The sequence below is a fragment of the Nuphar pumila genome, chromosome 10 (genome assembly GCF_984573655.1).
Source record: "Nuphar pumila chromosome 10, dmNupPumi1.hap1.1, whole genome shotgun sequence".
Taxonomy (NCBI): Eukaryota; Viridiplantae; Streptophyta; class Magnoliopsida; order Nymphaeales; family Nymphaeaceae; genus Nuphar; species Nuphar pumila.
Genome location: NC_143258.1, coordinates 105,865,804 through 105,892,018, shown reverse-complemented (window position 1 = coordinate 105,892,018; position 26,215 = coordinate 105,865,804). Strand labels below are relative to the sequence as shown.

Here is a 26,215-nt window from a genome sequence, read left to right as displayed (position 1 = left end):
TCCTCTGGCAGGTCGGCAGGGGATGGACCCTAGCCGCCTGAGTCTTCTACAAATAGGGAGCGACTGCTTCCTGCTTGTCTTCTCGGTCTTCTTTGGCTGGCAGGGAGCAGGCCTCCCTGCCTCTGTTCATTGGCAGAAAGCCAGGGCTCTCCTCCCCTGTTCTTGCCACGCTAAGCAGGGCTCGTGCCCCTGGCCTCTGCTTTCGCAGCGTGTCTGCAGGGTGCGAAGTCCCTTGTTTTGCTTCGCATCGGGTCTTGTCGGACCCACCTCCTGTTGTTTTCTTTATGGTTTAGCATACTAAAGTTCTAAGCATCGCAGGTTGAACGGTGGTTCCTGCTCGCTCTTCATGGCTTAAGCTCGTGCTTACCTACGCAACTGGCATACGAGGACCGTCACCTCTCCAGGTAGGGGAAGATTGCACAGAAGACTTGGACAATTGAATTAAGTTCAATTAACTAAAAAGGGATCATTAAAGATATATATATATATATATATATATATATATATATATATATATATATATATATATATATATATATATATATATATATATATATATATATATATATACGAGTACGCATTTAACTCAAGGACGCGGTTTTGCGATCCTAGTCCTTTACTTTGCCGTCGTGCACCACGCAAAGGTTCTGCGTTGCACTCCTGCTTACAGTTCCTTTACGTTGTCGTTGCGCATCGCGCAAAGGTTCTGTGTTGCACTCCTGCTTACAGTTTTTACTTGCCGTTGCGTGTTGTGCCGAGGGTTGCGTTGCACTTTTGCTTACCACCTTTACTTTGCCGTCGCGCTTTGCGCCTAGGCTCTTGCTTTTGCATTATGTGTTGGTATTGCCTTGCTATTGCAGATGACGTGCAAGTTCTTGCTCTTTGCGTATGCCTTAAAGGCATCCTCGTGGAGGATGCAAGGGGCATTTACCACTCTCCCTCTTGCGACAAGTGTTCAATCGGGAGCGAGCGACACATCCTCGTCTAAGGAGAGGGATACCTCATAAGGATCCTGGCTCTTCGTGTGCGCAATCCTGCAGAGTCGGCTTGAAATTTTAGGGAGCTGGGCAAAAGCATCAAAGACTACTCCAAATCAAAGCATTTGGAAGGATGTGACTAACTAGTTCTGCTCGCCTTTTTGGCATATCTCGGGTGATCCCGAATTGGGGGTTCGAGCAAACTTCTTAGCAGGTGTTCTGTTGAGAAACCCGTATCCCGTCTATCGAGGCCGGTATCGAGTCATGCGAGACATGTAGATACCCCGATAGCGGATGTGATTCGAGATAATCACATGCATAATGTTGGCACAAGGTATTGCTGTTTCAAAAGATAAAGTAAAGTTGATAAACTTTACATCTTTGTGAAACCCTCCTGTTGAGGCTTCTATTGAGGAGCTATACCCCCTTCATCCTAGAGTACTTGTAGTCATGCACGACACGTCTAGTACTGCGATGATCGGATGAGACGGTCGTGCGACCTCGAACAACGCTAAATGCAAAATGTTGTAATCACATAAATGGCCTTACATTCGCCTTCACAGGAAAGATGCTCGAGTGGTTTAAAGACCACAGCATAGAATGGGTCGTTAGTTAAGCAACCCCTAACGTACCTATTCGCTTCTGGTTGTCTGTCAAGGGAGAGGATAGAGCGGTACAAACTCCAATGGACAGGTTATTAACAACCAACCCTACAGGCAACGATCCGGCCTCCACAGTCATTGGAGTTAGGGGAAACAGGCTACATTAGTTAGCTCAACACTTCTGTAGAAGTTGGATGCGTCCGTGGCACAACCTCCTTTGGGGAATCCTCTCTCGGCTAAAGCCGTCCCTTTGGAGCGAACTCAACTAGCTATTTGGGTTATTGAAAATACATAGAATAACAGACGCCCGAACTAGTCTCAGTTGGTTCTACGTTTGGCCTGCGCATACCCGCAGGTTTGTAATTATCGAAACATAAGGTCTGTTCATACTGGTCGTTGGGTCGTGAGATTCGCTTGCACTACAGATTCGCTTACACTACTGAATCGCTTGCTTGCTCGATAGTTCAGTATGCTTCTTGTTGAGCTGTGCACGCCTGTCAAGGCGTTACTCTAGTTGGTTAAACTGCTTACGTAGTTCTTTGCGGAGTAATAAGGAGCTTCTCATACTAGTTAAATGCTTATAATAATAACATTATGCCAATTGCTACATATTAGCATGTGACTTGCTTTATCCCTTGGTCGAACTGTTTTGGTACTTATTATAGCATTGCATTTGTTGGCTTGCATCTCTTATGATTGATGTGATTGCGTACAACTCGTAATCTACGAACTGGTGGCAACTAGGATTGATGTGACCGCTTGTCTTATAAGCTGCTTACATATTGTGATATAACTGCTGCCGTATGATTGCTTATGAATGACTTGTGATGCAATGGTTTATGCCTTACGATTAATTTAATTACTTGTTGATGGACTGATCCATTTTATGGTAATTATATGTTTTACGAGCATTGTTATGAGTGTTTGTCTTATTCAGTTGTTTTTTTTGGCTGACGGGTAGAATTAGTTACCCTTCGCCCATAGTATCAACTGCATTGCCATATCTGCGCGTTCTCATGTGTCGTTTACATATGCTTTGAGGGCCTATTTGAGGATTACAATATTCCTTGTAGCAATAACACGATGCGTAGGATTATATGCTTCTAGGTGAAGTGATACGATGCATATTACTGATATGCATGCTTGTGCCCATATTGTGGCTACCGACCTCGAGGCGGTCAATGGTTCAGAGCAGTCAATTATTGATGCATGTATCACTGAGTGGGGTGTTTGTCGAGCACCTGATCTCCAAAGGATTATCTGCGAGGGTGTGTATGATCAAGACCAGGTACCCGACTAGAGTGGTAGATTCCCTGTGAGGATGTACACTGTCCACGAACGGGTAGCCGCGAAGACGGTGAACTCCTGTGAGGAAGTGTATGGTCCAAGACCAGGTATACTATCTAGGGCGGAATTCCTTGTGAGGTTATACATTTCTCAGACCAGGTGATCCGGCGTTGATCTTGTTGTTTGTATTAGTGGCTATCAACCCTGAGAGCGGTCATTTGTGTTGATGCGTGTATCGCAATGATTTTCATTGGATATGGCATTTGTTGGGGACCGGATTCCCAAAGGTTTCGCTGTGGGGGTATGTTTGATCAAGAATTGGGTGACCCGGCTAGAGTGAGATCTCTGTGAGGATGTACACTGTGAAAAGTAGTGTATTCTCCAGCTACGGGTCACGGGTCTAGAGATCCAGACCCGTAATGTGTCATTAATGGCACTGTGTAATTTACCTTTTTGTAATAAGGGTACTTTTGTACCCTAGTCTTATATTTTTGTATGTTATTATAAATGAGATCATACAGCAGCCGACCCTGTGTAATTTGGGGTTATCGGTTTTTTATTTTCTGCTCTCTCTCTCTCCCTCTCTCTTTCCCTGTCTCTCAGCTCTCACGAGTGGATCAAAAACTAACATGGTATCAGATCCACGTTACAGGTAAAGCTGGAATCGATCAAAATAGGTACGTCTTAAAGATCCCTTTCTCCTCGATATTTTTTCTTTCTCCTAAGTCAAGAAAATACTTTTGTTTTCCCCAATCTCGTCTGCCCCTCTTTTTTGGTTTACCCAAGTTCAATCAGATCTGACATTATTCAGATCTGACGATATTCTGAAAAATACCTTTGCTTTTCCCTAATCTTGTCTGTGTTAAATATGTATATGTAAATGAATATATTTCTGTACTGTATTGTACCACTTGTACAACATACTGTACTGTATTGTACTACTGTACTGTATTGTACTGTATTGTACAACATACTGTACTGTATTGTACTATTGTACTGTATTGTACCACTCGTACAACATATAAATATCAATGGAAAGGGGAGAAGACATCATTGCCGCCCAACATTTTTTTCTCTCTTCCCTCTTACCTCTCTCTCTATCTCTTGCTACGATAGTAAGGTGACTCCCACATCTGATTTCTCACATGGTATCAAAGCCAAGGGCGTGGTAATCACGATCATCTGGAAGGCCCCTAAGGACCTTGACGTGCGTTTTTGGGCGTTCTCAAGGAAAGTGTTTTTTTTTTTTTCATCTTTTCTCTGTTGTTTCTCCGTTGAATCACTATATTTCGACGTCGTTTCTTCATTTCCTCATATCGTGCATCTTTTCCTTCTTACATATTCTGTTATCCCCAATATTATCAACCCTAATTTCTGTTTTCCCCAAATTTGGGAACCCTCATTTCTCAAAAGTGCCTCTTTTCTCAAACTTCTTGTGATTTCTTATCTATTTCTTGCAATATAGTTGATAAATCGTACATTCTGCACGATTAACTAAAAAATCGTGATTTCCAAAACTCAAAAATTTCTGTCCGTACGGTTCTGTCCGTACAACCTACGAATTTCTGTCGTGCTGTTTGATTCATCTTTGATCTTCTTATGGATTCTAAAATCAGCCCCGAATTTCTTTCTCAACTTGTTTCTCACAAATTAACTCATGATAACTACTTACTTTGGAAACGCCAAATTCTGCCGTTTATCCGAAGTCATGGTCTTTCCGGGCATCTGGATGGGGGATCACCCGCCCCACCTATGACTATTACGCAAGAGGTAACTGGTAATGATGGGAAGGTGAGTTGCATTGCTATTCCAAATCCTGCGTATGATGTTTGGTTTCAGAAGGACCAATCTGTGGTTGCCTATTTGACTGCCACGTTATCTGATCGTATATTACAAACTATCTCTGACCATTTTACTGCTGCAGAACTATGGAGACATCTTGCTCACTCTTATTCACAGGTTTCTGAATCACGTGCACTTCAACTGAAATGGCAGTTCCAATCTATGCGAAAGGGAACTAAGACCATTACTGAATTTCTAGGGGATATCAAAATTATCATTGATCAGTTGGCCGCTATTGGATATCCTGTTTCTGACAGAGATGTTGTTCAGCAGGTATTGGGAAGCCTTGGGCCCCAATATCGTATGTTTTGCACTGCATTACAGGTTGCCTCTACACTTCCATGCTTTGAGGATTTACAGGCCAAACTCCTACAGTATGAAGTTAGTTTGACTCAAGATCATCTTATTGATGATCCTCATCCTGTCATGTTTACATCTGGGTCTACCTCATTTCGTCCACCTGCTGCTCATATGGGCCGTGGAGGACTCCTTCCTACTCCTACTGCTCCACCTGCCACTAGAGGTACCCGTGTCCCTACTTGCTTCCATTGCAACAAGCGTGGCCATGTGAAAGCAGATTGTTGGCACAACCCACAGAATCGCAACAAGGCAGGGAGGCCAGGACCAAGAGCTGGACAGATGAATGTTAGACAGTTTCAGGGGCAGCCGCAGGGAAATTTTCGAGCACATCAGGGTACTGATCAGGGACAGAGTGCAGGGTTGCCACATGATGTGCAACAAATTCTGATGACTGCATTTAACAACATGAATTTGCGTCAGAATGATGATGGAGTTTGGTATATTGATTCTGGAGCAGCCGCACATGTTACTTCTGATGCAGGTAAACTTTCCAACATGGTTCCTTATATTGGCACTGGCACTATTGTCACGGGAGATGGTTCCCACCACCCTATTTCTCATACTGGAAATGCATCTCTCTCTTTGTCACAATCTACACTACCATTGAAAAATGTCTTACTCACTCCTGCCATTGAGAAAAACATTTTATCTGTTTCTAAATTGGTTGATGAAACAAATTCATCCATGGAATTTACTCCGTCTTCTGTTTGTCTTAAGGACCTTCGAACCAAGAAGATGCTCGCTAAGGGTGAACGACGCGGAAACATGTACGTCTTCGAAGCAGCCCCCGGGACTTTGAAGACGTCATCTACCGTGTCTCCATCTTTTCCTGCTTATTTGAGTCAGTCTTCTTCTGTTATGCAATGTAATAAGCCAGTTTCTTGGCATCGTCGGTTAGGTCATTGTAGTCAAGGGTTCCTTGACAAATTGTCTTCTCAGGGTTTTATTCCCAAAGTCAAATTAGATCATAAGTGTCCTAGTTGTAATGTCTGCAAGAGTCATGTACTTCCCTTTCAAAGTATCAATAAAAGAGCTTCCAAGCCATTTGAAATTATTCACTCTGATGTTTGGGGCCCAGCTCCTGTTTCATCTCTATCTGGCTCTCGTTATTATGTGTTATTTCTTGACTCTTTCACTCGTTACACTTGGATTTACTTTATGAAATCTAAATCTGAAGTGTTCAAACTTTTCAAACAATTCCATGCTCTTGTTCAGAACCTTTTCAATTCAAATATCACTTATTTCCAGTGTGATGGTGGTGGAGAATACATATCTCATGATTTTAGTGAATATTTAAAGGACCATGGCATCACACGTAACTCCTCTTGTCCTTACACTCCACAACAGAATGGAGTAGCAGAACGTAAGCATCGGCATATTGTTGAAACCGCGTTAAGTATGATGCACAATATTGATATTTCTTTCTCTCTTTGGACTGAGGCCTTTCACACTGCAGTGCATATCATTAACAGGTTGCCTATGGAATTATTAGGAGATCAGTCTCCTTATTATTTGCTTCACGGTTCTCACCCTTCTTATGATGATTTGCATGCTTTCGGATGCATTTGTTATGTCCATGTGGATCATTCTTTACGTAACAAGTTTCAGGACAGAGCAGTTTAGTGCAGATTTCTGGGATATGCCGATGGGTATAAAGGATATAGATGTTATGATCCTATTTTGGGTAAGATTAAGGTGTCTAGAAATGTTGTTTTTGATGATGACCATTTCAGCACTTGTGATACTTCTCAGGTATATGAGCAAACTACTTATGATCCATGGCTTTGTGATACTTTGCTATATGATTCTATCAGAGATCCTGTTGTTGATGAACCAATTCAGTTTGAAGCAGACAACTCCATCATCCAGGATGCACCTTCACGGTTTTCAGGTTTGGTTTATGCCCGTCGAAGAGCCCCTTCAACTCCATCTCACGAGGCTCCCCCTCTTCGACGATCCACACGTGAAAGGCATCCTATCCATCGTTGGGTTAGTTACAACAATTTTTCTCTTGACTTTCAGTTGTTTCTAACCAATGTGGCCAAAGAGAAAGAGCCGTCTACTTTCCATCAGGCAGCCCATTCTCGAGCTTGGGTTGAAGCTATGAACGAAGAAATGGCAGCACTTCATGAATGTCATACATGGGATATTGTTCCTCGACCTGTTGATAGAAATGTTGTTGGTTCCAAATGGGTTTACAAGATCAAGCGTAAACCAGATGGTAGCATTGAAAGATATAAAGCTCGCCTTGTTGCACGCGGATTCACACAACAATATGGGCAAGATTATGAGGAAACTTTTAGCCCTGTTGTCAAAATTGGCACCATTCGTGTGATCCTCACTTTGGCACTTCAGCATGGTTGGTCTCTTAGCCAGTTGGATGTCAAGAATGCGTTCCTACATGGGGACTTGAAGGAAGAGGTGTATATGGAGCAACCTCCTGGATATAGTGAACATGATGCGGCTACATGGGTTTGTAAATTGAGAAGGTCTCTTTATGGTTTAAAACAGGCATCTCGGTCTTGGTTTGAGAGTTTCTCCATGGAAATTCAGCAGCATGGCTTTTCTAAGAGTATACTTGATCATTCTTTATTTATGTATAAGAATGATCATGTTACTACTTGGGTTCTTATATATGTTGATGACATCATTATCACTGGGAGTGATGATGCACATATTGCCTTGGTCAAGTCTTTACTCATGGCCAAATTCAAGATGAAGGACTTAGGCCCATTGCCATACTTCTTGGGAGTTGAAGTCGATAGACAAGATGATCGACTCACTCTAAGTCAACACAAGTATACTCTTGACATTCTTCACACCACTGGTATGATTAATTGTAAACCTCTCAGCACCCCATCTGTCTTAAATCATAAGTTTAGTGCAAAAGAAGGCCAATTATATCATGATTCCACTTTATATCGCCGCATTGTTGGTATGTTGCAATATCTTACATTTACAAGACCTGACATTGCTTATGCTGTAAATCAAGCATCTCAGTTTATGCATGCTCCCACTGATTGTCATATGGAATGTATTAAGCGTATTCTCAGATATCTGAAAGGGACTATTGGAGATGGATTGCTCTATCACAAAGATGAAAGCTTCACTACAGGACACCGTTTACTTACATATTGTGATGCAGATTGGGGTGGGGACCCTGATGAGCGTAGGTCGGTTTCAGGATATTGTGTTTTTATTGGCCCAAATATTGTCACTTGGAGTAGTAAGAAACAAAAGGCCATTGCTAAATCCAGCACTGAGGCAGAGTACAGGGCAATGGCAGCAGGGACAGCTGATGTCACTTGGGTACGGCATCTTCTTCAAGAGTTGAATGAACCTATCTCTTCCTCTCTGCTTTTATGTGATAATCAAAGTGCCATTAATATTTCTTTTAACCCTATTCATCATTGTCGCACGAAGCACATTGAGATTGATCAGCATTTTGTTAGACAAAAGATTGAAACAGAAGAAATTGAGGCTTCGTATGTCAGATCAGAAGACCAAGTAGCAGACATCTTCACCAAAGGATTGGTTAGTCATCAATTTTGGTTACTTAAGGGCAAGTTGAGCATGATTGAAGATCATCCTCAACTTGAGGGAGGCTGTTAAATATGTATATGTAAATGAATATATTTCTGTACTGTATTGTACCACTTGTACAACATACTGTACTGTATTGTACTACTGTACTGTATTGTACTGTATTGTACAGCATACTGTACTGTATTGTACTATTGTACTGTATTGTACTGTATTGTACAACATACTGTACTGTATTGTACTATTGTACTGTATTGTACCACTCGTACAACATATAAATATCAATGGAAAGGGGAGAAGACATCATTGCCGTCCAACATTTTTTTCTCTCTTCCCTCTTACCTCTCTCTCTATCTCTTGCTACGATAGTAAGGTGACTCCCACATCTGATTTCTCACAGTCTGCACCTTCTTTCATCTCACATTTGTTTCCATCTCCAGATAATGATCAGATCTGCAGATCTGACGTTAATTAGATCTGATCATTTCTTCTCCTTCTTGTCTGAGTTACACAGTTAAATAGCTCTTACATATATTTTAATATCTCTTCATTCTGTCCTTCATACACTTTGCTAGTTGACTTTGGTCACAGCGTGACCTAATCACGCAATCGGGTTTTGTTTTGATACAGCTACACTTCATTCTGTCCTTCATACACTTTGCTAGTTGCCTTCATACACTTTGCTAGTTAACTATACTGCTCTTCATTTCACAGTCATGAATTCATATTCATGACTTTCATATTCAATATTCAATCACTTTTGAAAATCAGAAATCTGACAAATATTTAATTTCTGCTTCAAATTCAGCCACTGTCATCGGCCATTGATCTGAATTAGTTTCTGCTAAAAAAAAAAAGTTACAGAAACTGTAGACAGACTGTGCTAAATACATTCTTAATACTGTAAACCATGGATTCACTTCCTAGTCAGTCAGTTCTTTCTTCGAGCTTCCTCAGTCAACTCGTGTCTGAAAAATTAAACAATGGTAACTTCTTGACTTGGAAGAGACAAATCATACCTTTTATTAGGAGTCAGGATCTTTCTGAACATCTGGATGGATCTATTCCAGTTCCTCCTGAATTCATATCACAAGAAGAAAGGGACAATAAAGGGGAACCTACTACAATATATGTTAGAAATCCTGAATTTGTGGCTTGGATGAAAAGAGACCAAGCGCTTGTTGCTTATATCACATCTACACTGTTACAAGAGGTACTTGTAGCAATTCCAGATGACTGTACTGCCATGCAACTTTGGAACAGACTTGTTCAGACATACTCACAGGTTTCTCAGGCCAGGATTATGTTTCTTAAAAGAGAATTTCAAATGTTAAGAAAGGATTCCATGACCATCATGGAATACTTGAACAAAATGAAGGTTATCACAGATCAACTTGCAGTTGTTGGAAGTACAATTACTGATAAAGATTTGGTACAACAAACTCTCAGTGGATTGGGACACGACTATCATATGATTGTTACTTCATTGTTATGTTTACCTGAGCTCCCCAATTTTGAAGAACTGCGTGCAAAATTGTTACAATATAAGATGAACCTAAAGGGGTTTTCTGAAGAATCATCTATGCATACTGGGGCACATGAAGTTCTTGCTACAGAGGTTACTTATGCACGAGGACGAGGAAGCTATGATATAAAGGGAAAAGGAGGACAAGGGAGAAATGGTCAAGGAGGTCGTGGATTATTACCCACACCCAGCACATATACCAACTCACAAAGACAGAGGCCAATCCCTACATGCTTTCTGTGTAATAAAAGGGGGCATATCAAAGCTAAATGTTGGTTCAATCCTTTAAATAAAGGAAAATCAACCCAAACTGAAGCAAAAGGAAGCACAGACAGTACAAGGACCAATGGAGAAGTAAAAGAATTATTGTTGTCAGCTTTAGCAGAATTGAATCTGAAACAAAATGAGCAAGGTACTTGGTATGTGGACTCTGGCGCGGCGACTCACGTTACTGGTGATGCAGGTAAGCTCCTAAAACTTGTTCCTTACATTGGTAAATGCAGTATAGTTACTGGAGATGGATCACACCACTCTCTCTCATATTGGAAAATCCATTATACCGCTGTTCGAATCTTCTATCAATCTTTCAAAGGTTCTTTATGTTCCTGAAATCAAGAAAAACATCATTTCAGTTTCTAAACTTGTTGATGATATCAAAGCCTCAGTTGAATTTACTCCCTCTTCTGTTCTTGTCAAGGATCTCTGCACTAAGGAGACGTTCGCTAGAGGAAAACGGCAAGGCAAGTTGTGCATGAAACAATAATTTCATAGGCATAAGCATAAATTCACACACCCACATTAAATGCATGTTTTCATGACATGCACATACTCGTGTCAAATGCAAGAGTTCATTCATGAATCAATCCAATTAAAACATACGAACAACCATGCCATTTTGACCCTGCAAAAGCATCTAAATTCCATATGTGTATATGCACAAGTACACTCACTTACAACAATAATTTCGAACAAGGATTATTTATCAAGTTTAAGCACATAAGGAAGCATCACCCTGAATAAGCATAACATAACCAATAGGCATGTGGAACATACATAACACCAGTAGAGGTATACATAGTCAAAACATGAGACTTTCCATTCGTAACATGTATTGAAAGACAACTTACCTGCCCACAACTAGGGTCTGGAAATTTAGAACACACACTATGAGTCAAATTATGGATTTAAAATAACATCAAGTTTATAAGTTTTTTCTTGAAATTGGCTATTCAAGCTTTGCCGACTTAATTGACTAGGGTTCAACCCAGTTTCATTATCCAGAGACATGTGGTCAACCCAGCATAATGGTCTGTGAAAAAGTCAAGCCAACTAAATAATGAATATCATCTGAGTTTGCACGAGTACCAATCAGACTAAATGCATGACATGATTTATAACAATCTGCAGCTTAACTGCCAATAGATAATAAACGCTCAACAATATTATTATGATGTTGGGTGAACCCAGCATTATATGATGTAGCTTAGAAAACCTTTTGAACTGATAATTCTACAGACAGCTAAAAGAAATAAAAAGACCTCAAGATGCAAACCTGCAGCTATAACACCAGGCCAACCAACCTATCAGAATCATCAGATGCACATGCGGTTCATAGTTGTAATTTAGCAGAAAACATTTTTACCAAGTAATTTTTTTTTTCAAGATAGGTAGAAGACTATGGTCTGTAACCCTACACAAGAAGGATTGGGGGTTCTTGAAACGTTCCACGTATCTCCTCTATCAACCTTCTTCCTGCCAGTAATTTCCTATTTGGCTATGGATCACCACAGGAGTTATCATGAAATCCACCACCCAGACAACCACAAGTTGCTCCTCCTTTTCGTCTTTTCATAGGCATGTATAGAGTACATGACTCACAGACTATTAACTCACTGTCCCAATCCTCAGGGTATATATCAATCAAAGTACTTCCATAGACCCACCTAGTTTCCTCATTTGAAGAATTCTGTAAGGAGCCTTAAATTAGTTGACAGCCTGCTTTTGCCAAGAAAAAGGGGTTAAAAAAAAATCTGAAATACCTATGTCCAGCATATATCAATATTACATAGGTTGATTTTGGGAAATCTAAATCCGATTCATTGTTTCCTCCGAAAATATCATATACATCAGATTTAGGCACTTTTCAATATTCGAATTAAAAGAAAGAAAAACCCGTACGAGCTGAAATTCCATTAGCTTACTGAAACCAAATCTCTCTCAAGGAACAAATGTGAAGATCTGAGCGTGTGAAAAACTCACAATTTAACCCCCCTGTGATTCAACCCACTTAAAGCCCCAAAAGAGACATGGAACAGGAATTTCAAGATGATATCTCCACAAAAGATTACATGGAATCCAGTCCATACCCATTTTCTCATCCGATTTCAAGAGAGAGATCCCGTACCTTGTTGAAGATTTCTCCGGCGGTCTTTCCGGCGACCTCCACCTCCCCACAGCACGCCCACACGAGAGAGAGAGAGAGAGAGAGAGAGAGAGAGAGAAGAGAGAGAGAGAGAGAGAGAGAGAGAGAAGGGAGAAAGAGAAAGATGAGGGAAGAGGGTGAGACCCCCTCTTCCACCTCCCTTTCCCCCCCCCCTCTTGCCGAGATGGGGGGGGGGGGTTGGTTACGCCTTGCGTAACCCCCCTCCTGCCCCCTTTCTTTTCCTGTTAGGGTTTTATCGGGCAACCCTTATCGGGTTGCCCCTTTCTTTAAAAGGGGTTACACAGGGGCGCGGTTCGGGTCCGGACCCGAGGCCCGTAACCCGACCCCCAAACTATATGGATCCACCAGTTGGATCCGAATGGATCCAACTGTGGATCCTCGGATAAATAATAATAAAAATTTTAAATTTTATTTATTTCTTCTTCTTCTTCTTATTATTATTATTAGTTTTATTTAAAATTTACCCTATCCATACCAATTGACCCCCATCAATATGGATCCGCAAGTCGGATCCATGTGGGTCCAAATGTGGATCCTCGAGTTTGCTATATATATATATATATATACATATGTGTTCATGTATATTTCTCTTTTATTACTAATATTAATATTATTTTAGTATAACGCAAATATTTAGGCATAAATACCCCTTTATGGGTCCCGGATCCGCGACTTGGATCCCGGGCCCAAATCACCTTGTTATGAAATATATATCATAATATATTTAAGTAAAAGCCTAAAAATTAAGGTTATTACATCCATTGGGTCCCAAGTCAAACCAGTTTGACTTGCTCTCAATGGCAGGCGTCTCTCCCACTTGTTATGCTCTCTCTCTCTCTTTCCTTTTTCTACCTCTCTTCTCCCTATTGTGTATAAATAGTGGTGTTCTCCCCTTTGTAAAGTTATGCTTTTGCTCACTTGGTTTATGGAATAAATATATATTTTTTATATTGTGTTCATTCTTGTGAGTGTCCCCTTCGTGGGATTTGTGAGTGTGTTCCTTAGAGAACATTTTTGTGATTATCCACTCTAGTTAGTGGACTTTTGGTTCATGATCAAAGACTTTGCATCTTTACAATATCTTTTCATGGCTTTGTGCTTCCATCCTTTTTATCCCAATCCTTTACCTGCTCCTGGTCCATTTCCTGTTAAGTATGGAAAGTTACTGCAGTGATTTTGGGTTAGTATGAGTGCTACTAGAAATGGCTTGAACTTGTTTACAACCAGAGAAGACCTGGACTTTGCTACCTAATAAGGTAAATGTAATCAAATAAATGTAAGGCACCTTCATTGCAATTATTTTGGTTTTGCTTGAGTACCACAAGCAATGGCTTCAACCTGACTCCAGCCTGAGAGGTTCTCCACTTATGGCAGCAAAAAATAAATGGAATGAAATAAAATGAAATGCACATTTGTCTTTTTGTTAGACTAGAACCAAGGAGTTTAGCATGATTATAGTTCTTGGCAGGGATTGTATAAATCTAGCTCTGAATTGTGTGCATGATGGAATTTGATATTCTGCATTTGTTTAAGGTGGTAGTCCCATGTTCAATGTTCTTTGACATGTTTTAAGATAGTTTTGAAAGCAAAGTAACATGAAAAATTGCTAATGTGCTTCTAAGTGTCAATTCTATCTTAAAGTTGATTTACACTTTCAGAATCAATTTGTATTTGAGATGAGCAAGACTGGTAATTACTCTGCAGGTATTTTCTATTGCTGATCGTTGCATGCCTCACATTTGTTTTTGTTGGAGGTATCCTATTCTACAAGTATAGGTATCTACTATATTTATCCCAAACTGACATTCATCAAACAGATATAAGTACAAATCTTATATTCATCTTTTGCTTCTCCAATAGCGTCTAAGTTGCATGCATAGTAATTGAAATAATGGTAGCAGTCTTCGGTGGCTCTTAGTATCCACAGTGTAATCCCTCATATTTTATAGAAAATGAATAGCATACAGTTGCATATGTCTAATTTACCTGACTCTCATCTTTAAGTATAGCCTTATGTTCTCCATTTTGATATTTCAGCAGACTATCTACCACCCCACCAAACTTTGCAAAAATTGAATCTAGGAATTTATGTTTTGGTATAACAATGAGATTTTCCTATAGTGAAAGGTGCCTGTCTTTCATGGTCTGTTGCATGTTAGACAATACTTTAACATGCAGAAAATGTTTGATTATGGTCAGCAGTTAGGCCTCTTTGTGAAAATGGAGTGGGTATGGTTGGTGAGAAACATATATTGTCTTTCATGTTTGGAGACTGTCAAATCCATGAAGCCTACTTTTCTGTTCTCGACTTCTTTAATTGGGAAAAGAGGGAAATATAAATGAGTATATTCTTAACAAACCTGCAGATAAGACTAAAAATGAAAGTTATACTGGAAAAATTAAAAGTTGAATTGATAAGCATGGAAAATTGTAGTTGAAACCTATTTTGCTCTTAATGTGTTCTCTTAGTTGCTGAGAAAAAGCTTCTGCTGACAGAAATACACAAACAGTGAAATTCAAGCAGCCATATGTAAAGAGTCTTATGAGTTATGACTCTCCAAAACTGACCTTGCATCCATTGTTTATGTTTTTAGGATTCCATGTGACTACAAAAACCTTTCTTATTGTTTAGGAGTAGAAAACAAGCCTTGGAAGACTGCCTTTGGGATTCTTGGGCATGCCTCTGTTCATCATCTTCTCACCTACGGGTATGATTTCATTGTTGAACTATTGACTGGCTGATATACAGCTACTTGTCTACTGTTTAGCCTGCTCTATATTTTATATTGAGGATAGGAGTTTTTTTTTCTTTAGTGCGATGAGGTTGAGTGTTGAAGCTTCTTTATGTATTGCAGGAACGAACTGGTATTGAACGTATCATTGGTTTTACTTTAGCTGTACTTGGCTTGCTATTTTATTCTCGTCTTACAAGCACAATGACTGAAGAATTCAGAGTAAATCCTTCTGAAATTCTTTCATATAGAAACTTATTTGTGCATGCCTCTTCGTTGAAAGGCCTTATGTATTGCTTGCATCTTTATTTATTCACAGAATAATATGCAAAAGGTCAGGGAAGGGGCACAATCACAAGTAATGGAGTCTGATCATGTTGTCATATGTGGTGTTAATAGTCATCTAGGGTTTATACTCAAGCAGCTCAATAAGTATCATGAATTTTCTATACGGTCTGGCACTGCAACAAGAAGGTAATGTTTTCTCTACTTACTATTGAATAGGAGAAAGACTTTTACTTAAGTGGCTGCTTTTGTTGATTAGGCTAGTCACCTCTTGAAGGTTTTCTGCAGGAGGCAACGAATTCTTCTCCTATCTGAACACACGAAAAAACATCTGGATAAAATTGTTGACAGCATGACCAAGGATCTTCATCATATCGATATTCTCACACGGAGGTGCAATATTTGAGATAGTTTGAGTTACTAGCTTACTTATACACACACATGCACAATCTATAGCAGTAAGAAAACACAATAGCTTGTGGTGCATTTGTTCCAGCTGCACAAAGGGAATTTAACTTTGGTAACAGTATATCATGACCTCTTTTCTTTATTACCTTTTTACTGTTAAAATTTGCTGGTACCGTATTACAAAATTCAAATTTTCATTATTCCCAAATTTTTACAGTACATTTTTTACTGCTATCTGTAAATAGGAACAATAATAAAAGCAATTACAAAATTCAAATTTTCATTATTCCCAAATTTTTACAGTACATTTTTTACTGCTTTCTGTAAATAGAAACAAACATAAAAGCAAATACATGAGTAGTTGTGGTGCTTTGCTATTGCAAAGCATCTCTTTCTCTCTCTTTATGTGTGCGTATATGTTTATGGTGTTACGTTGAGTTGGTGACTATTATAAACATCTCTATGTTTCTTTTCATCCTTTTCTGCTCAACGTAGACTGCTTTAAGTGATGAATTTTTATTAACATGTGTATAAGTAAGCTCTGTTCATATGGTTTACTGTTACACTTACATCTGTGTGGGTGTCCCTTAGTTGTCAAAAACTGCACCTACGCTCCGCCTAGGCAAGCTAGGTGTAAGGCCACCACCTAGGCTTATGGGTCTAGTTGGTAGGGCTCTGTTTTTTGACCTAGGCTGCTTAGGTCGTAGAGACATGGTTGTCATTTTTTTTTAAAATTTTTTTGTATCCTTCCTCCCACCCCAAATGCTTTCTTTTTTTGTTCTCTCTTTTTCTTCTTCTTTTGCTCTTCTGTTTTACCTTATTTTTTTCTTCCTCCTCTTCTTATCCCTCTCGCTTCTCTTTTTCTTCCTCTTCTTCTTTTTTCCCCTTTTCTTTTTTTTTCCTTATTTTTTTCTTCTTCTTCCTCGTCTCACCTCTCCATTCTTTTCTTGTTTTTTCTCCCTTTTGATCTTTTTTCTTTCTTTTTTATTTTTATTGTTTACATGTGTGCATGTGTTTTTGACACACATACACATATATATAAAATCTGTTATATATATATATAGGGTTAATCTAACATTGAACTACTTGTGTTTAACATTAGATAGATTCAACCTTACTAAAATGACTAAAATACCCTTAAAAGAAGTCATTTTTAAAAATACATAATTACTTTTTGAGGTAAAAAAGGTAACTTTGATAGATTCATAAAGTTACTTTTTTGGAAAAGGTGTTTGACCTTTCAATTATCTTAAAAGTAAGCATGCATTTTCAAAAATATCATTCTTTTAATGGTTTCTTAGTCATTTTAATAAGGTTGAATCATGGTTGCCAGTTGAGGAAGCGAGAGCGGGAACGGGAAGCGAGGTACTTTCAAAATTTTAGGAAGCGGGAAATGTGGGATGACTTAGGAGCGAATCGGGAATTGTCTCGGAAGCGACCTAGGAAACAAGGGAGAAGCGAAAAAAATAAAAATAAAAAAATACAAAAAAATTGAAAAAATGGGGGAAGCGCGGGGGAAGCGCGCTTCCCCGCGCGTTTCGGAAGCACGACGTTCCACGCTTCCGAAGCGCGCTTCCCCACTTACCTAGGCGCTTCCGGTAACTCTGGGTTGAATCCATTTAATGTTAAACACAACAAGTTTAATGTTAGATTAACCCATATATATATATATATATATATATATATATAGAGAGAGAGAGAGAGAGAGAGAGAGAGAGAGAGAGAGAGAGAGAGAGAGAGAGAGAGAGGGGTTTATCCTATCCTCTTTTCCTTTATGTGATAGTTACGACCCTCCAAATATCAAATTTTTAGGTGTTTTATGCTCGATTTGAACCATTAGATGTGTTTATCAATACTTATTTATTGAGAAACAAGCTTTGTTTCAAATTGATTTGATGTAAAAAATGTCAATATTTTATCATGAAATGTTAGTTTGATATCAACTGATGATTTTTTTACCTCTTTAAAATACACATCTGAGCATATAGATGCTTAATCAATTATATGTTCTCTATTCAACAACAATCATAAACACATCTAACAGTTAAGATCAAGTATAAAACATCTAAAAACTATGATTTTTGTAGGGTCCTAATAGTGACCTCACAAAACAGGGGCAGAATAATCTTCATTCTCTCTCTCTCTCTATCTATGTATGTATGTATGCATATATAATAATTGGATGGTGTGCCCTAAGTTTTGGTGTATGTTCAATAATATTAAATTTCATGAATTTTGTGACATGTTACACTGAATTACACACTTCATCCATAGTTACAATCATATGTTTGTTACTAAATTTAACTATTTATTGTAAAATTTTTGTTTTTCTTGATGCTTTATTTTTTTGCTCTTGCCTAGGCCAACTAGTCCCGCTTAGGGCCTTGACTAGTCCTTTTAAGGGTCTATCACCTAGTCTCCGACTAGCGTTTTTGACAACTAAGGTGTGTTCAATACATTTTTTCTCAGTTGCCGCAAGCAGTCCAATGTTATGGAATGGCTATGTGGCCATAAAATCTTTTAAAATAAGATAAATATTGCATCTTTGTTTGTTTAACAGTAATAAATCGTGTGTGCATGCACACTTATGTGTGTAGATTTTCGAGTACATTCCTCTGTGGCTGCCACATGCTGTCCAAAGTTATAAACTGGCTATGTGGTCATAAAATCCTTAATATTAAAATGCAAATTTCATATGTTTAACAGTAACAAATCATGTCAGGTTGTGTTTCCACCACACATCAAATGATTCTTTCAATGTGTGAAATGAGATGATTTCTAATATTGCACTCCTGCAAAGGTAATGATTGAGTAAATACCAAATAAAAAATGCAATTCTGTGTTGACAATCATAAATCTTGATACATGCATGTCAAAAAAAGGATTTTTTTGAAATACAGGTGCATTAAAAATGGCAGAATTCTAAGACAATGAAAGAGAATGAAGAAAGCTAAAATTTTCAAGGATTCTCAGACACTTAAAGTTGCTTGAGTAATTAGTTCTAAAGCCTCGAGAGTACTTGGCAGTGAAACATGGTGCATAACATATGGTGTCTGAGAATGCAAACCTGATTCTTAACTTGGTTCCATTAGGACATGAGCCTCATTTAGGGCCTCATATACAAAATATATATGAGAAAAATTATTGGAATTTACTTTATATCAGCCTTCATGAATATTTTTTATAGTGATCTTGAGTTGCTAATTTTGTCGTGGTCCTAAAATTACACTGATGGACTAATTATTGGTAAATTATGGGTATCTTTTAAAGCATGTCGTGTGTTTCTGTCCTGGTAACCTCTCTTTCTCATGCATCAATCCTTACATTAGTTACCATTTGAATCAAAGTCCTCTAATATTTATGTAACATGGCTAATTCCATAAGGCCAGAGATTCTGTTTTGACATAGTGCAACATATGCACAGGTAAGGATATGGCTACAGGTGTACTTTAGTACAGATCAGCAATGACTTGGCTGTGTTCGACAAGCATCCAGCCAAATGCATTTAAAATTTAGATGGCCAATGCTGACTTGACCAATTCCAACTTTTTACTTGTCATTGTTTGTTTTGGCCATTGTTATCCAAGTTTTGATTGTTGGAATTCAATATGTTACAAGTGCCTGTCCAAGTTGATCTTGTTTTTGGGCTATGGTCAATGTTGAGCAAGTTTTTCTAATTTTATGATTCAGTAAATTTGTCTTTGTCCAACTTTTTCCAAGTATTTTTAGGTTGTAACCTCAACATAATGATTTCTAACGTCATTTACAGTTTAATAGTCATCAGGATACTCTATATTATTAGCATAGTTTATAATTTTGTGTTTAGATGCAACTTCCAAAATAGCTCAGCTGCAATATAAGTAATTTTAGCATGCAGACACGTACACACCAACACATCCAACACCTGTGTGCACCTTTTCAGGAATTCAGTTGTTGTACACTTCATTACTGTGGCATGGTCCGTAAATTCTGCTTTAGCCATGTGAAATAGTCTGACATGAACCTTATTAAGAATGTGAACCTTATTAAATATCACCTTGTTTCATGGCAATTTTTTAGGGAATGCATAGTTTAGTTTCTTGGAAAAGGCTTTTCAATTTAAATTTGCTTATGATCACTGTATGTATAAATGCAGTTGCAGTCTTAGCTTGACAAGATCATTTGAAAGAGCAGCAGCAAGTAAAGCACGTTCTGTGATAATATTGCCAGCCAAAGGTAATCGGTAAGTTTTCATCTTGTAAGCAAGTTTTTCATTGTATTCTTAAGGATGTCAGATATGCTCTCTCTCTTATTTTCCTGCTCATGCTTCCAAAAAAGGTGATAACTATTTTGCAAGTTCATGATGTTCTTATTTTCTAGAAAATTGATCATCATATTGACGTTAGAAGGCAAGTACCATCCTGCTTGGAGGCTCATAGTGTAAGTACCGGTGACAGCGGAGGTCGAGTAGAGAGACATCGCCGACGAGTCGCAGAGGGGAGGCTCGAGCAGGCTGCCGGCGATGCGGTCGTCGGTGGCTGTGCTCGACAACGCAGAGGAGCGAGATGGGAGTCGGAGGGGACGAGAGAGACCGAGAGACGAGGGGGAACCGAGAGGGCGAGAGTGCAGGAGCGAGACAACGAGGGGGGTTTCGTATTTGAAACCCCCCTGCCTTGTTGTCTAAAGAAGGCTCGAGGGTGGCAGTGAGGCTGTGCTCGACCGCCTCACCTTTTGGATCCGGGTCGGGTCCAAATCTGGATCCGACCCGGGTCAAACAAAATTTTTTCCGACTTTTACATCCTACCCTCCTTAAAAGAATTTCGTCCGCGAAATTACCTTGGCATTCATTAGTCAAAATACAAGCAAGGGTAATTTTCCTTAATATTTGACCATTCGTTTGCCGAATCTTCGTTCGAGTTCCTTACCATCCTTAAAGTAAACAAGGGATACCAAGGATCAAAAATCTCAGGAAGCTCGAAAAAGAAGCCAAAAACATCCGTACTATTCATGCGTAACATGAGTAGTTTACAAAAACCCAACAATGCTGGTACATAAACGAAACACGTTAAGCCACTTAGCTTAACAACGCTAAAAATATCTATAAAGCAAGAAGAAATGTATACTCATGGCGCGATGCAGATGCTCAATGGTCAAGAATCCTTTCTTTCCTTAGCTCTGATACCAAGTTGTAACACCCCAAAATTCAAACTTGCGAATCCTTTCAGAAAAACAGGCAAGTTACTAGAAATATCTCTTTCTTTCAGATTTTGTTTATGAAATCAGCGAAAGATTTTTCTTTTGTTAAATCAGAAGGCAAGCTGACAACTTTGGGCAAGTTAGCTAAAAGAACAAAAACTCATAAAATTCGGGTATCCTAAGGAAAATCCGATACAAACCCAAAGCGTCCAGAACGAGAGTTAAGAGCAGGAAGAAGAAGTCTTGAAGCTATCTTGCAATTGTGCCATCGCCCGTAGTGTACCTAATCATCACTTGTACCCATAAAATGGGTTAGTTTCGCGAAAAACTAGTAGGTGCACAAGAAAGACTACAAGAAACTGAATTAAGTACATTTAATTCAGTATGTTGAGCAGTTTAAAGCAGATATGCAGTTAAACAGGTAAGCAGTGCACAACAAGTAAGCAGTGCAAACGGTAAGTAAGCAGTGCAAATGCGTAAGTAATGCAAGCGAGTAAGTAAGTAGTGCAAGCGAGTAAGTAGTTCAAAGTAAGGAAGCAGTGCAACTGACAAACGCAGCATACGATCCATTTGATCGTAAGCTGTGAACTACCACGCAACAAACTTGTCCTCGTTCTTAGAACGAGGTCTCTGCATTGAATCAGTATCAGGACATCGTTTGTCACTCTCACGACTTCTAACAAACGCTTTGTTCTGAACAACCTTAAACTATTTTCATCTTTCAAGGCCTTACGCGGCCACCTGTCACTAGTTATGACTCACTAAGGCGTCATACTTTCTCAGAAAAGCCCACCCTTCCGTAGAAGGACCAAAACATGATCACTATCTCAAATTGCTAACGATCTGATCCTAACATATGAGTCATGCATGTAATCATGCTAAAACAAAAAGCCGAAACTATGTATTCATAGTTGGCTATCACAAACAATCTCAGAAGATCATCACAGCTCACCATAACTTTTTATGGTAAGCAAAAACATAAGATCCACGTCGGATCGGTCGGTCCGGGAGATATACGACCTGACAAGGAATTACCGCCCTAGAGGGTATACCTAGTCTTGGACCATGCACTTCCTCACAGGAGTTTATCGTCTTTGCGGCTACCCATTCGTGGACAGTGTACATCCTCACAGAGATTCTACCGCTCTAGCCGGATTACTCGATCTGGGAAAAGTACAACCTCACAACGAAACCTTTGGGAAGCCGGTCCTCAACAAATGCCATATCCAATGAAAATCATTGCGATACACACATCAACACAAATGATCACTCTCAGGGTCGATAACCACTATTACAATCAACAAGATCAATGCCGGATCACCTGGTCTAGGAAATGTATAACCTTACAAGGAATTCCGCCCTAGATGGTATACCTGGTCTTGGACCATACACTTCCTCACAGGAGTTCACCGTCTTTACGGCTACTCGTTCGTGGACAGTGTACATCCTCACAGAGAATCTACCACTCTAGCTGGGTACCTGGTCTTGATCATACACGCCCTCGCAGATAATCCTTTGGAGATCAGGTCCTCAACAGACACCCCACTCAGTGATACATGCATTATTAATCGACTGCTTTGAACCATTGACCGCCATGGGGTCAGTAGCCACAATATGGGCACAAGCATGTATATCAGCAATATGCATCATATCACTCCACGCAGAAGCATATAATCCTACGCATCGTATTATTGCCACAAGGAATATTGCAATCCTCAAATAGGACCTCAAAGCATGAGTAAACAACACATGAGAACACGCAGATATGGCAATCCAGTTGATTCTATAAGCGAAGAGTATCTAACTCTATCTGACAGCCAAACAAAACAACTGAATAAGACAAGCACTCGTAACAATGCTCGTAAAACATACAATTACCATAATATGACTCAGTCCATTAGCAAATAATTAAATTAATTATAAGACATAAACCATTGCATCGCAAGCCATTCATAAGCTATACACGATAAGCAATCATACGACAACAATTATATTACAATATGTAAGCAACTTATAAGACAAGCGGCCACATTAATCCTAGTTGCCACCAGTTCGTAGATTACGAGTTGTATGCAATCACATCAATCATAAGAGATGCAAGCCAACAAGTGCTACACTACAATAAGCACCAAAACAGTTCGACCAAGGGGTAAAGCAAGTCACGTGCTAATATGTAGCAACTGGCATAATGCTATTATTATAAGCATTTAACTAGTATGAGAAGCTCCTTATTACTCCGCAAAGAACTGCGTAAGCAGTTTAACCAACTAGAGTACCACCTCGACAGGCAGGTACAACTCTACGAGTAGCATACTGAACTACCGAGCAAGCAAACAACCGACCAGTGTGAACAAACTTTATGTTTCGATATTACTGGCATGCGGGCACGCGCAAGCAAAACGTAAAAACAACTGAGACTAGTTCGGGCGTCTGTTATTCTATGTATTTTTCATAACCCGAATAGCTAGTTGAGTCCGCTCTAAAGGGGACGGCTTTAGCCGAGAGAAGATTCCCCAGAGGCTGAAAAGCAGTGCCACTGATGCATCCAACTTCTGCAGAAGTGTCATGCTAACTATTATAGCCCCTTTCCCCTTAAGTCCAATGATTGGGGAGGCCAGATCATTGCCCGTGGGGTGGTTGTTAACAACCTGTGCATTGGAGTTTTGTACCGCTCTATCCTCTCCCTTGACAGAACAACCAGAAGCGAATGGGTGCGTTAGGGGTTGCTTAACTAACGACCTATCCTATGTTGTGGTCTTTAAACCACTCGAGCATCTTGCCTGTGAAGGCGAATGTGAGGCCATTTATGTGATTACAACATTGTGCATTTAGCACTGTTCGAGGTCGCACGACCGTCTCATCTGATCATCGCAGTACTAGACGTGTCGCGCACGACTACAAGTACTCTAGGATGAAGGGGGTATAGCTCCTCAATAGAAGCCTCAACAGGAGTGTTTCACAAAGATGTAAAGTTTATCAACTTTACTTTCTTTTTTGAAACAACAGTACCTTGTGCCAACATTATGCATGTGATTATCTCGAATCTCACCCGCTATCGGGTTATCTACATGTCTCGCATGACTCGATACCAGCCTCGATAGACGGGATATGGGTTTCTCAACAAAACACCCGCTAAGACGTTCGCTCGAACCCCCAATTCGAGATCACCCGAGATATGCCAAAAAGGCGAGCAGAAGCAGCCAATCACATCCTTCCAAATGCTTCGATTTGGAGCAGCCTTTGATGCTTTTGCGTAGCTCCCTAAAATCTCAAGTCGACTCTGCAGGACTGCGCACACGAAGAGCCAGGATCTTTTCGAGGTATCCCTCCTTAGACGAAGGTGTATCGCCAGCTCCCGACTAAACTCTTGTCGCAAGAGGGAGTGATAGATGTCTCTTGCATCCTCCACGAGGATGCCTCAAACGTGTATGCAATGAGCGAGAACCTGAGCGTCATCTGCAATAGCAAGGCAGTAACAACATATATGCAAAAGCAAGAGCCTGGCGCGAAGCGCGACGACAAAGTAAAGACTGTAAGCAGGAGTGCAACACAGAACCTTTGCGCGATGCGCGACGACAAGTAAAGACTGTAAGCAAGAGTGCAACACAAAACCTTTGCGCGATGCGCAACGACAAAGTAAAGGACAAGGATCCCGAAACCGCGTCCTTGAGTTAAATGCGTACTCGTATAAATATATATATATATATATATTTCTATATATATATATATATATTTATTTAATGGTCCCTTTTTAGTTAATTGAACTTAATTCAATTGTCCAAGTCTTTCGTGCAACCTTTCCCTACCTTTGAGAGTTGCAAGCTTGCTGGCGTCTGGGAGTGTAAGCGATAAACGGCTCGGGTCACGGAGCACGAGCGGGATCCATCGTACGAGCTGCAGAAGTGACAATCTTAGCACTCTAATACAAAAAATAGAAGGTCAGGGACACAACTGTCGTCCTGACGTGAAGGAAGCAGAGGCAAGGGCATCGTGCACATGCGCACCTGCTATAAACGCAAGGAGCAGGGGCAAGGCCACGAGCCCCTGCTGACATGTTGTCAGCAAACAACGGGGAGGCAGGGGGAATTACTCCCCTGCCCTCAGAAAGCAAGGGTAGGCAGGGTTGCGCCCTTGCCTTATGAAGGCAACGAGGGAGGCCGAGGTGTCGCCCTGCTTGCCAGAAGAGCAAAGAGATAGGGGACCAAGCCCCCACTCGTTAGCACAAAGGAGGAGGCAGGAGGCTTCGCCCCTGCCTGCCGAATACACAAAGAGGCAGGGGATTGGCCCCTGCCGGTCGAGCACGTAAACAAGCAGGAGTGAAGCCTCTGCCTGACGCATGAGAAGAGGGAGCAGGGAGGGTCGAGCCCTCCCTTGTGAAGATCGAAGGCAGGGAGGGCTCGAGCCCCTCCCTACGATAGACAGAGGCAGGGAGGGTCAGACCCTCCCCTGCGCACCTAAATAGGGGAACCGAAAAAGGGGCAGGGGCCTTCAGCCCCTGCTTGAACAATAAAAAGGGCAGGGGCCGATGGCCCCTGCTAGGAAAATTAGCAGAGAGAGAGAGAGAGAGAGAGAGAGAGAGAGAGAGAGAGAGAGACGCAGGAGCCCCCTGCTGCTTTTGGAAAAGGAGGCAGGGGCCAAAGGCCCCTGTCGGCTTGCTTAACAGCGAAACGAGACAACGAGGGGTGCTCGACACCACCCTCTGGGGAGACCCAGAGCGAGAGGCAAGGGGGGAGTCCCCCTGTCGACGAGTGGCGACGACAGGGGGTTATGCCCCCCTGTCAGTCGACCCAAAGAGAGAGACAGGGGGGAGTCCCCCTGCCGATGAGGGGCGACGACAGGGGCTTAGCCCCCCTGTCGGTCGACCCCAAAAAGAGAGAGGCAAGGGGGAAATCTCCTTGCCGACGAGGGGCGATGACAGGGGCTCAACCCCCCCTGTCAGTCGACCCCAAAAAGAGAGAGGCAAGGGGGAAGTCCCCCTGCCGACGACAGGGGGTCAGCCCCCATGTCGGTCGATCCCAAGAGAAAAGCAGGGGGTA

The 26,215-nt window shown here is 40.6% G+C and overlaps 1 protein-coding gene across 6 annotated transcripts in view; it reads left to right on the top strand.

Annotated features, from left to right (window-relative positions):
• The window catches only part of LOC149827776 (ion channel POLLUX-like protein, putative (DUF1012)), a 135,209-nt gene that overhangs the window by 30,170 nt on the left and 78,824 nt on the right, over window positions 1-26,215 (top strand). For 5 of the 6 annotated variants that reach the window (XM_090019619.1, XM_090019617.1, XM_090019618.1 and 2 more), the window contains exons 5-10: window positions 14,284-14,355; window positions 15,212-15,287; window positions 15,435-15,533; window positions 15,631-15,785; window positions 15,885-15,989; window positions 20,140-20,226. In XM_090019619.1, the coding sequence (XP_089875745.1) occupies window positions 14,284-14,355; window positions 15,212-15,287; window positions 15,435-15,533; window positions 15,631-15,785; window positions 15,885-15,989; window positions 20,140-20,226 (594 nt within the window). The remainder of the gene's footprint in view (window positions 1-14,283; window positions 14,356-15,211; window positions 15,288-15,434; window positions 15,534-15,630; window positions 15,786-15,884; window positions 15,990-20,139; window positions 20,227-26,215) is intronic. The other variant, XM_090019620.1, reaches the window with a different exon arrangement.